At 52.0% G+C, this 12,724-nt stretch overlaps 1 protein-coding gene across 9 annotated transcripts in view; it reads right to left on the bottom strand.

The window, feature by feature from the left end:
• Positions 1 to 6,095: 6,095 nt before the first annotated feature.
• FAM3D (FAM3 metabolism regulating signaling molecule D) overlaps positions 6,096 to 12,724 on the bottom strand; it is a 34,193-nt gene continuing 27,564 nt past the window's right edge. For all 9 annotated transcript variants that reach the window (XM_086697792.1, XM_086697796.1, XM_086697797.1 and 6 more), the window contains 3 exons: positions 9,805 to 9,889; positions 8,972 to 9,098; positions 6,096 to 6,489 (listed from right to left, as the gene is read on the bottom strand). In XM_086697792.1, the coding sequence (XP_086553918.1) occupies positions 6,400 to 6,489; positions 8,972 to 9,098; positions 9,805 to 9,889 (302 nt within the window). In that variant the 3' untranslated portion in view covers positions 6,096 to 6,399. The remainder of the gene's footprint in view (positions 6,490 to 8,971; positions 9,099 to 9,804; positions 9,890 to 12,724) is intronic.

Genomic DNA, 12,724 nt, shown 5'->3' with positions numbered 1-12,724 from the left:
AATGCCGTAAGTCAGCCCTGAAGATCAAACCCCTTTGGCAGCCATCCCATAATTATCTACCAGCTTGGATCTTGGTGGGATGGGAGGATAGAAAAGGAATTTTACCCACTTATTAATTTTTCCCCCTCTGCTTGGAGTCTTGCTGAAATATGACTTATGAGCTGCACTAAAAGCTTGGTTGCCTGGAGGTCTTGATTGGCTGAAGGTCCGAAGCCTGGCTTCTGGCAAGATGAGGGTCTGAAATGCAACATTTGGACCTCATGCCATGGGCAGGAATGGGGGTGGTGGACCCAGAACCTAGCACAGGTCTTGGCACCAAGGAGTGCTTGGAATGCAGACACAGATGATTTATGAAAAGACGGTTGGTGTTGCAGGGTCAAGGACAGGGTCTAGATCTGGCTTTGCTTTGTCTCACTGTGTGGCCTGGGCACAGCTCGTAGCCTCTCTTTCTCCATGTGCAAAATAGGCTGCAAACATCTGTTCCTTCCTGACTCACAATCTTGTAGAGGGGAGCAAGGCTTACAAAATGTGGGACGGTTTTGGGGCGCCTGGGTGGCGCAGTCGGTTAAGCGTCCGACTTCAGCCAGGTCACGATCTCGCGGTCCGTGAGTTCGAGCCCCGCGTCAGGCTCTGGGCTGATGGCTCAGAGCCTGGAGCCTGTTTCCGATTCTGTGTCTCCCTCTCTCTCTGCCCCTCCCCCGTTCATGCTCTGTCTCTCTCTGTCCCAAAAATAAATAAACGTTGAAAAAAAAAAATTAAAAAAAAAATGTGGGACGGTTTTGAAAAGAGGAGTTGCATATCACTCAGACCGACTCCCTCTTTGTCTCTCAAAGCAATGATGGTGGATTTTGAGAACGTTGACTCAGAGGTTCTGGGCAATTTTCAAAAGTCTTCAGAGGCATTCAGGAGGAGGAGGAGGAAGGGGAAAAGGAGAAGGAGGAGGGGAGGGAGGAGGGAGAGAAAAACATTGTTCATCCCTGAGGACTTTTAGGGCAAGTATTTCTGAAGGATTTGTTTCCTGTAGTGACGTAGATGGACTGGGATTCCAATCCTTAATCAGAAGCTTTTTAGGCGCGTGACTTTGGACAAGTCCCTTGGCCTCTCTGAGCCTCATTTTCCTCATGTGTAAAAGGAGGTAACAATGGTCCCCACCACATAGGGCTGTGAGGATGAAATGAGGTAATTCATATAAACCTCTCCACAGAGCCTACAGCAGCAATTCCTAAAGGGGTTGGGTGCTGCTCTTATGCTGCTATTAGTGTAATAGTAAATTCACTGTCCATTGGTAAATCCCAGGCATCCTGTCTATTAAGCGGAGCGCCTTTCGCCAAACTGGGTGGGCAGAGGTAACCTTGCTACTCTTCCCCTTTCTGTCTTGGTCTGCCACCTGCTGGTGAGGACCAGAATTACAGCTGCTGGAAAGCCCTCCCCCTTACCTCCCCTTACTTTCCCCCTCCTCAGTCTTGGGAGAGAGGAGTGGCGTCTAGGTGGGGAGAGGGTAAGGAGATATGAGCCCCAAATTCTGAGGCCACGAGAAGCTTGCAGAGATTCCTAAAGGCTTGTCCACCGCAATGATGAGAAAAATCAGTTCTCATGTCTTACCTATTTTACTTCCCAAATAACTGCGACTGGTCCCCTTTGTTCCATCCCTGTGCATCTCCTGGTCCAGGCCACCTCTTGGGATGATACAGCAGCCTCTTCACCCTGGCCTCGCTTTCTCCACTGCCTTCTCCTTACGGCAGCCAGGAGGAATTCTCAAAAACTGCAGATCTGGTCGTGTCATTCCCCAGCTTCAATCTCTCAGTGTGTCTGCACAGCCCCTGGACAAAGTCCTAGCCCCGTCCCCCAGCCCACAAGGCCCTTAAGGCTGTCACCCCTGCCTGCTCAGCCCTTGTTATATATCTCTTCCCCTCCCAGGCCTCTCCAGCTTGCAGGCCTTGTTCATGCTGCTCCCTGGCCTGGCCTCCTTCTCCTCTTTGCCTGGGGAACTCCTGCAAACTCCCAAGGCTCAGTGTGGATGCTGCTTCCTCCAGGAGACCTTCCTTGATCCCACAGTCTTTCCCAGCATAGCCCTTATCAAGTCATATTGCTTTTTGATCTCGGTTCCCCACAGGGACTCTGAGCAGGGACTGTGTCTGGTCTTCTTCACTGTGGTATCCCCCGTGCCTACCCAGTCCTTGATGCATAGTGGGTGAGTAATGACTGACTCAACTCTCTCCAGCCATTTTCTTGGACTCTCTGTCTTGCCCCAATCCTGAGCTGACCTGGAGGTTCCTATAGTGGCCACAATGCCCTGGCAATGATGTTGAGAACCTCATAGGTGTTTGGCATTTTGTGATGCCCACCCCAGGGGACCCTAGGGGGGCTGGTTCTAGAATGCCATCTCCTTGGTGGGTTTTGGTGGTACGCCTGATGGTCATCTGGGCTCCTTTTCATCATTTGGAGGATGTGCCAGCAGAGACCTGCCCCTGGTTGAGGAGGAGGGGAGGCGGGAGGGGGCATGTCCCGTACTCTCAGCCTCATATTCTCCAGCATGCAACAGCACATGCCCTTTATTCATGGAGACCTGACCCTGTGGGTGACAATTCCTACATGCTGGGTGTCTTGTCTCCTAGCCCAGGCCCAGGCTCAGTCCCATCCAGTTGGCCTTGGCCGCTGCCTCTCTTGGGATGGGTCCCCCAGAAGCTGACTTTGGGGTGAGGATTCTCAGGGAGGTGATTTAAAATTTTTTTTAATGTTTATTTATTTTTGAGAGAGATAGAGATAGAGAGAGAGAGATAGAGAGACAGAGAGAGGCAGAGAGTGAGCAGGGAGAGGGCAGATAGAGAGGGAGACACAGAATCTGAAGCAGACTCCAGGCTCTGAGCTGTCAGCACAGAGCCTGATACGGGGCTCGAACTCAGGAGCATGAGATCATGACCTGAGCCAAAGTCGAATGCTTAACTGACTGAGCCACCCAGGCACCCTGCAGGTAATTTATTAAGGATGGGCTCCTGGGGGACACACGTAGGGGAGTGGAGGAGCAGGACAGGAAAGGGGAAACAACCAAGCAAAGGGACACTTTCAGGCCAAGTTCCAGCTTTGGTTCGATCCCATGGGGAGCCCTGGACTGTAAATTGCACCTCATGGTTGTCCTGCTGCAAGACAGGGAGCTGGGCTTTCTGGTTCCCAGCCAGGCAGTCAGGAGCTGTGGACCATCCTGTAGTGATGTAAACTCCCACACTTGCTGGCCTCTCTTTTTTGCCCCAGTGAGCAGAGGAGGTATGAATAGCCTGAGGGCAGTTCTCCAAGAGGAGTGCAGACTGGTCGAGGGGACCTGGGTGGGGCACCGGCCATTCCAGTGTGCTGCCTTTCCAAGCTCCCCCTCTCCAGGAGACGCTATCCCCAGTTCTCTGATTCATCTCATTGATGCTTTCTCAATCTTCTTTAAAGTGCTGTGCGAGACAGCTTTTAGAAGAGTGCCACGAATCTTCTCTCTCAACAAGGTGGCCATCCCATGTCCTTTCATTTTTTTATTTTTATTTTTTAAAGTTTGTTTATTTATTTTGAGAGAGAGAGAGAGAACACAAGCCAGAGAGGAACAGATTGAGAGGCAGAGAGAGAGAGAATCCCAAGCAGGCTCTGAGCTGCCAGCACAGAGCCTGATGCAGGGTCTGAACCCACGAACTGTGAGATTGTGACCTGAGCTGAAGTCAAGACTCGGCCCCTTAACCGACTGAACCACCCATGCACCTCCCATATCCTTTTAAAATAGGGACCACTGCTAAGAGCTCTGCCTAGCCCTAGCCATGGACTTACTTTAGAAGTCCTGGGGTGCCTGGGTGGCTCAGTCGGTTCAGTGGCCGACTTTGGCTCAGGTCATGATTTCATGGTCCGTGAGTTCGAGCCCCGCATCGGGCTCTGTGATGACAGCTCAGAGCCTGGAGCCTGTTTCAGATTCTGTGTCTCCCTCTCTCTGACCCTCCCCCATTCATGCTCTGTCTCTCTCTGTCTCAAAAATAAATAAACGTTAAAAAAAAAAGAAGTCCTTATTGGTTTTTTAAATAAAAAAAATTTTTTTTAATGTTTTTATTTATTTTTGAGACAGAGACAGAACATGAGAAGGGGAGGGGCAGAAAGAGAGGGAGACACAGAATCTGAAGCAGTTCCAGGCTCTGAGCTGTCAGCACAGAGCCCGATGCAGGGCTCGAACTCATGGACCGTGAGATCATGACCTGAGCTGAAGTCAGATGCTTAACCACCTGAGCCACCCAGGTGCCCCTGGTTTTTTAAATTTTATAAAGTATTCTGAGAAGTGAGTCAGCTAAGTGAAGAGGAGTGGTGCGGTCAGGGTCCAGGGCCTGCAGAAAACCCCCATTCAGCTGGCCTCAGTCAGTCCTGGGGATGCGGAAGGAAGGGCGACTGGGTTCAGCGGGTGCCCTTTGTTAGCACTGACTGTCAGGTGTGAACAGAAGGCCCTGCCACGTGGAACAAAATGGGAGGAGTGGAGCACATCCAAGCTGCAGGCATTCTCCACCATGCACATGTAAGGAAGGGTCTGCAGAAGAGTCAGTTGGTGCCGGGGGGGGGGGGGGGGGGGGGGGGGTGCGTACCTGGGTCGCTCAGTTGGCTGTGCATCTGGCTCTTGACTGTGGCTCAGGTCATGATCTCCAGGTTTGTGAGTTTGAGCCCTGCCTTGGGCTCTGTGCCAACAGCACAGAGCCTGCTTGGGATTCTCTCCCTCTCTCTCTGCCCCTCCACTGCTCATGCTCCCTCTCTCAAATAAACTTAGAAGAAAAAAAAGAGTTAGGTGGGGCCACCAACAAACTCCCCCTTTAATCCCTGAGAGTGATCTGCACTGGGAAAAATGGGGGAATGGGATTGTGTGGTGGGGGTGGGGGGAGCGGTGCCTGGCTGGGTCCCCTCTTCTGACTTCCCCAGCCAAGCCTGCTCAAAGTTGTCCTCTCAGGCTTTGAGCACCGATCTTCACCCTACTGGGACTGCAGCCCAAGTCCCAGCCACCATGGCTCCTGGCCGAAGTTTCCCACACTCTGTCGCCTCCACCCCAGGCCCTCTTGGCACATTTGAAGCCCTGCTAACCCCAGGGCCCCACACCACTGGTTTACACAGGACTTGAGCTGCTGCTGGTCTGCTGCGTAGGGTGTTCGCACCTCTCTGTAGGTTTTGCAGCCTCTCCAGTTCATGCTCCAGGAGCCCGGGTACCAGTGCTTTCTGCTCCCATGACCCCCGCCCAGGATCTGGTCTAGGCATTCCCTGCTTGGCCCTTCTCAGAGACCGCAGGCAGGGTCTTTGTACATGTCCCTTGGGCCTTACCACCTCAGGGGGCTCCAGTGGCTGGTATCAATGCCTCTGGGCTAAGGACTCTCTGCAGAGCCACAGATGGCCACTCTGTCCTCTCTAGGGCGGACAAAAAGTGCTCAGGAATTCGCATCAGCCCCAACACTAGCAGCACCCTCCCTAGCAGTGACTGACAGGACTGATGCAGACGCATCTCAACCTCGCCCTGGCTAAGAGATCTCTGGTGTGTGTATTCTACACCGATTCCCGGGGATCCTTGTGGGACTGAGCTCCACTTACCCACAGCTGTAGCAGAGCCGATAACACACCCTTTACTGGCTACCTTCCTCTCCTGTCTTACTTCCACACCCCCATTGGTGTTTTCTAGAATCACTTCCCAAATAAGTCTCAGGGGCTGCTTCTGCAGAACCACTCAGAAACAGCCAGAAGGTCTTTCCTGCAGCCTGCCTCTTCCTCCCAGTCTTCCTTAGGAACCGCCCCCCTCCCCCCCCCCCCCCGCCCCTGCCCGCCCTGCTCCCACTCTGGATTCTCCATCTCTCATTCCAGCAGCAGATCAAGGCAACATGCTCTGTGTCCGTCCTCTGGCTCTCTCTAGTACTGTGGGTTTTACAGCTTAAGCTGAGAGCAAAGGATTCATTTACCCTTCAGCAAAACCTCTATGAAACCAACCTCCTTTCCAGCTGCCTAACCTGGTGCTCGAGGCTGTCATCGACCTGTCCCAGCTTGTGGCCCAAGCAAACCCGGCCTGGGCCAGTTTGATCTCAGGGAGAAACACTGCACATCGGAAGGTCAGAACGTTCATTCAAAGTCAGCAAAAATAAAATTTAATTGTGCGCTGCAGGTATGGGCAGTCTGTCCTTCCTCGGGAGTGACAGCCAGCCTGTTCTCTCCAGAGCAGACGGGCTCTGGAAGGATCCCTGAGTCTGGCCACCTTGGGTGAGCCGCCTCAGCCCATGAGAGGGGTCTGCTTCCAAACAGGGGAGGTGCACAGTGCATGGGGATTCCCCCAGCACTTTCCACAGGCCTCTTGGCCCCCTTCTCGTCGCTGCAGCCAGCTCTGACTCCTAGAGTAGCCAGGAGCTTCTTTGGTCCACAGCTACCCTACGGTATCTTCCGGGGAACACAGCCTTCCAGCTCCAGCAGCTCCGGCCAGCCCTCATACTTGTTTGTGTTTGGGTTGTTCTTTAAGAACTAGAGAGAGAGAGAGAGAGAGAGAGAAAGAGAGAGACGTGGCCCACAGGGGAGGCTGTTCAGAATTCACACCTGAATTGTCATTGTGCTTTTAAACCTCATGCCTTCACTCACTTTGTTCTGGCTTTGGCCCCATGGGGAGGTGGTGGTGTTGGATATAACCAGCCCATTTCATAGGAGGGGAAACTGAGGCTCAGAGGGACTACAACTTGCCCAAGGTTTTACAGAGGGGATCAGAGCTCAGTCATCCCTCAGTGCCTTGAGGGTGGGGGGCGGCGGGGAGCACCAAGCGTGGGAGGTGGGCTTGCCGAGCATTAGCTCCTCTGCCAAATTCTCTATCAGCCCCTCTAGGACACCCCCAGACAACCAGAACAATGAGAAGAAGCATCCTAGCAATTCGTGAACACTTGTCCTATGCCAGGCACAAAGTACCTTATGTTTTTATTCCTTATGGTAGCCCCAGGAAGGGCATACCATTATCATCCCATTCTATAGATGGGGAGCCTGAGGCACAGAGGCCCAAAGTAACTGCCTGTGGCCACTTAGTTGGTAAGTGGCAGAACCACTTTGTAATATTAATTAAAAGTAAATAGAATAAAATCAGTTAAGATTGTGTTTAAAGTGCCTGGGCTTAATTTACGGAAGAAACGAATGTAAGTGGCAAAGTCTACCAGTGGGATAATCGTGGCTCACCCTAGGGAATAAAGTCATTCTAGATGCTGCTTCTCTAACGCCCAGCGCCCCGTGTGTGGGAACAAAGGACTAGGTGGTTTCGGTCACACCGTGGCCTCCGATTCATTTCCGGGTGATGGGTCGACTTGCGTGCTTCTTCTTTGCTGTCTTGGCCCGGTTTTGACGGGTTTGGAAGCTGGGCTTTATGAAGAACCCGGCCTGTGGCCTGAAGCCTCTTCCCTGCCTCCCGCCCTGCCCCCTCCCTGCACCTCACACAGGGATGCGCTGGAGCCCCCGCCCGATGTCTGTGGTCTTCACCCGGAGGCTATCAACAGAGGGCTCCCTCCTTTTCTCCTCCAGCACAAGCTACTTTGTACAGTGATTTTTAAAAAGTAATTTCTAACGACCTGAATTCATTCTCTTAGAAACTCACGCATACAAACAAGGCCAGCATTTTCTAGACAGGGCAAAAACCCTTGCAGCCCATTGTGGTCCCCCCCAACCTGGAGTTCAGCCTTCTGACGCTGTCCCTCCCTGCCACCCATGGCCCCTTCCCTGCAGGCTGCTGTGCCTCTTGTCTGATTGCTGCCTGGGCCTCCTCCCTGCCTTCTCCACACTTCTCCGTGCTCAGCCGGGGAGGCTGTGCTAAAAGCATCAGGACGAGAAATCTTTGTGGAGGCAGGCTGACCTGATGACAGCTGCATCTGCATTGCTGAGTAGCTCAGACCTGAGCAAGCTGGTTAAAACCTCTCCATGCCTCCGGATCCTGGACTGTGAGATGGGAGGATAATTGTACCTGCTTCATGTGGGAATCAAAGAAGGCGCTGCAGGTAGCTTGCTCAGCCGAGCCTGCACAGAGCAAGTGCTTGCTGAATGCTAGCTAGTCTTTCTTATATATCAATCTGTGCTTGTCCCTTTCCTGCTTAAGCCTTCCATGGCTCCCCACTGCCTTCGGGATAGAATTCACTCACCTCACTAGACCTTTATGCCTGAATCATCGACTCTTAGCTGCCTTCTGGGCAGAACTGAATGTTGTCACCTCCAAAGATGGGGCTACTTCATGCCCGGGGAAGATCTGGCTAGTTCTCCCACATATTGGAACTGCTCTGAGCTGGGGACGCACAGATGGGGGACAGGGAGAGAAGGTGCAGCATTTCCCTGCGAGTTCCCAATGCTGCCTTAACTCCCCTTTCCTCCTCTGAGCAATCCTGAGACCCCACTGCTGGGGGCCTCCTAGACCCTGCTTGGGGACACCCCTGGGTAGTGACTGTGGAGCCACATGTCATGGACCCCTGCTGACCCCTTCCATGTCAGGTGGGCTCTCCTGTGTCCTCCTCTTGATGCAAGTTTACTCTCTCCACAGGGAGCTTAGAAGGGGACAGCTCCTCTGGTCCAAACCTCTCTCTTCAGGTGGGGAGCCTGAGCCCTTGGGGGGAAAAGGGGTGTGGCTTAGGTTTCCATTGGGACCAGAAGCTAGGCATCCCCCCTTCTCTGGGCTCCCCTCTCTGCCTGTCATGCAGGCTTCATCTCTACATTCCTTTCTCTTTTTTTCCATGCCTCTCTTGCCTTCATCCTTCTTTTCTGCTTTTCCTTCTCTTTTTTGGTACTTATCCGATAATTTATTATGACCCACCTCCTTGCAAAATAGTCAAGGCCACTTCCTGCTGGGGGATTACCCAGTCAGGCCACCCTGACCTCTAGGGGTCCCCACACCATTCTTCCAAGCCACCCCAGTCCTTGTCCATCTATCCCTGGCAACTTCCCCCCACCCCACCCACTTCACTGGGATGGGATGCCACCAGGAACCCACCTGCTCAAAGGGGCTTTTGTCCTTGAGGTCTTTGGCTCCTAAAAAGACCCAGCTATCTCTGAAGCCCAGCTGCTTTGCGTAAGAACTGCCCAGGCTGGAGAGGAGCTTCCTGGTCTCATCATTCAGTCTGCAGAGGAGCAGAGAACACGGTGAGGTGGAGGGGTGGGGGAAGGGTCAGGTTCTCAGGCCCTTGGCCTACGAGCAGAGTTGTGTTCAGGAAGAACAGGGCTGAGTGGCAAGGACTTCTCTCAAGAAGCCACTTGGAGGGGGCTGGAGAGGTGTTAGTACAATTTTGCTTCTGTTTTCAAATATACATGTTTATTTCGAAAATATGGAACATCACAGAGGAACTAAAAATTAGAGTCTCACCCCGCTTGACATAATCATTATAAAATTTTAATATATTTCCTTCATGTCTTTTTTTCCCCCAGGTACTGTGGGATCATACCAATACTTTTACAAACTGCTTCTTTTTTTCCTCTTAATGCTAAAAGGTGAACATTCTTCCATATCCTTAAATTATTTTCTACATCATTTTTGATGCAATATATATATATATATATATATATATATATATGTATATAATATGTCACCTACCAGCATGTGTCATAATTTCTATAACTAGTAGGTCTTTATTGGACAGGGACAGTGTGTCCAGTTTTTTACTGTTGTAACCAAGGCTGTGATGGGCCTCTTAGAACATGTACACTTGTCTGGTTATTTCCCTAGGAAAAGTTGCCAGAAGATAGAGCCAGCAGGAGAGTGGGAAAAGGCACTTAGGGCTTGGAAGCATTTGGTTTGCCATGGCCTGGCAGGTGGAGGTTCCCACTTACCTGGTTCCTGGGTCGTCATAGGAGGCCACCAGCACGAGTGCGCCCTCTGGAATTTCTTTAAGGAATTTCACCAGCAGCTTCACTTCTGCGGGAGGAAGGAAAGCAGGGTGCTGGTCATTTAGGGGAAGTGGCCACTGGTCATTCTCATTCTCTGCTACTGCTCTGATCAACCAGGAGTGGCCAGGGGCAGGCTGACACTGAGCTCCGTCTGAAGCTCGGGGGCCGGTGGGAGGTGGCATCCGGGGTGGAGCTGTCTGCAGCCCTTGTCCAGGGGAGAGCAACGTGCACAGAGCAGGGGTAGCCTCATTCAGGTGGTTAAGCGTGGACATTGGAATTTGAAAATTCTACAGGCAATTCAGATGTGCAGCCATAAGTGAGAGACATTGCGCTAAGGGCCCTTGGGGACCTACACCCAAGGTATGGAGGTCTTTGGCCCCTAAGAAATCATCTCTCAACATCTCTGGGCTCTTTGCATACCCTCCACCACCTCCTTCTACACTAGTTAACAACCTAACTTGTCTGTCCTGACTTTAGAGGATAGACCCACTGGATCACAGGCAACTCAGGTCACTGAGAGAGAACATTAGTGTCCTACAGATCCCCAGCTTACACCAAAGGGCAAGCTTCCCTTTGCATCTTGAACACCGCACTGCAGGTGCAAAATCTGTGCATTTAACAGAGACAGGCCTAGCTGCAGCACGTTGGGGAGGGATCAGCACCCAGCTGGAGCTTATCTTTATGGCCATCTTTGCTGCATAAAAAGTGATAACTTAGGGCAGCGATATAGGTTCCTTTTTAAGATTATTTAGGTTAAAAAAGTGAGCTGATTCAAAGGAAAATACTAATAATTCAGACAGTACTCTGGACATGGCATAAAGTATGCAAGGGGCTCTTGAATGGCTGAAGAAGTATGGGCAAGACTGGCCTAGTGGGAAAATCAGGGCTGTATCTGTCACACGAGGATGATCAGTAGCACTGCCCAGAGAATTTTTGTAAAGAGCAAATGTGACGAGGACTCTTGGGCATACAGAAAGTGCACTATAATGGAACTGCAATTCTTAGCAGCATCTGTAACATAATTTTGGGGGCCCAGTGCAAAATGAAAATGTGGAGCCTTTTGGGGCACCAAGCTGGCTCAGTCGGTAGAGCATGTGACTCTTGATCTCTGGGTTGTGAGTTTGAGCCCTACGCTGGGCATAGAGATTACTGAAAAATAAAATCTTAAAAAAGACAAGGAGACTTTTGTTAAAAAAAATATTAAGAATTTCAAGATGGCAAAACTAGAGCATCAAACCAAACCCGAATTCGCTCTAAGCACAGGGCCCTGTATGGCCACTCCACCCATAGGTCCATGCCCATGAAGACAAGCCAGTTCTTATATTCCCTGAGGATCCCTTGGATCTAGGGGAAGAATCAAGTCCTGAAAGCCAAGGTCAGCTGTCAACCAGCTCAGTAACACAGAGGCCTGTGTAGTCCATGACCACAACCTGTCCTCAGATGCTTCTGTTTTTGGGTCCCTGTCAGTCATGGTTACCTTCAACTTGATAATAGGGCAATATAAAATTTAGTGTTTTTTTAAGTTATTTTTTCCCCCTTTTCATTCTGACAATGACCTCCTTGCTTCTTAGTCCTGTGGATGGAGTGAGGGAGAAGGGAAGGGAAGGGAGAACACTGAATGAGCCCCCCAGGTCCTTTCTCCAGCCAGGCAGGGCCCCTCCCACTGATTAGTGTGGGTTACCACTCAATCCCCACGTCAGTCTCATGAAGTGGACACTGTGGATTCCCTCCATTTTACAGATGACAGAACTGAAGTTCAAGAGGTGTCATTGCCTCACCCTGAAGTCTTTGACTCCAGAGACTGGACCTTGTCCATAAACCTGGCCCCCGGCCACCCTGAACACCTGGGGGGGTCCTAGACAGAGAACAAATGACATCCTCTGGCCTTCGGCCAATAGTCTGCCCCACGTTCTTCTCACCCCTGTCTTAGCTCTGTCCCGCACCAGTAGGGGACTTGCGTGCCTGCATGTGGACACCCCCAGTCTGCCGGTCCAAGCTCTGTCTACACCACCCTCCCCTCCAGAAACTGCCATGCCCTGGCCAACCTTCAGTCCTAAAGGTGTATCTGTGGCTTCTGCCAAGGGGGTCACACCTCGAAGACGTCTGCATGGGCCCTGATGCAGGCTTCCAGTCGGCACATCCTCTGGCCTTGCAGACCCTACCTTCGAGGTGGGACTCAGGTGGAGGATGGCCATCATAGGACCCATGGGATCCTCTGAAGCCCTGGGCACAGGACAGGGTGCCGGCTCGCGTCTCTAAGTGTGGTTACCTTCCAAACATTCGCAGCTGTGACTTTGGGCACCAGACTCCCATTTCAATGCCTCCTTTGTTTGCAAGGCCAAGAGGGCTTCCCACTTTCTCGCTGCCTGGCTTTGTCTCCTCTTGGGCTTGTGCGGTTAGGTGGGCACAGTAGGGGAGTGATGCCCGAGCCTGGAGCTGGGCCCTGAGGTTGCAGGCACAGGGGAGGGTAGCCTAGCTGAGCTGGGCTCTGAGAAGGGGGGTGAGCTCAGTTCACCTATCCTGATGGAAACCGGCTTTTGCAGGACCAGGACTCCTGCTGCCTGCAAGGGGCCGCTCTGCTGCTTTTCCACTCCTTATTGAGGCTCCTGTGTCAGAGGGAGGGAGGTGGGTTGCCAGCTGGGCAGTGGGTGGCATAATGGGTCTGGGACTTATTCTACCATGTTTTGGAAGATATCGGGATTGTTGGGTGAGAGTCCTGCCCCCACCATGGCTTTGCCAGTCAGCCTGTGGGCAAGGAAGCTGCTGGTGGGAAATTTCAGCCCAGGTAGGTCAGTGTCCTATAAGGCAAGGAGGACAGTGGGGTGGCTACATGCACAGAGAGGTTCAGAAAGCATGCCTGTGC

Source organism: Puma concolor, chromosome A2 (assembly GCF_028749965.1).
Source record: "Puma concolor isolate L17-30 chromosome A2, mPumCon1.1.hap2, whole genome shotgun sequence".
Classification (NCBI taxonomy): domain Eukaryota; kingdom Metazoa; phylum Chordata; class Mammalia; order Carnivora; family Felidae; genus Puma; species Puma concolor.
Note: the sequence above shows the minus strand (reverse complement) of the source record. Positions and strands in the feature narration are given on the sequence as shown.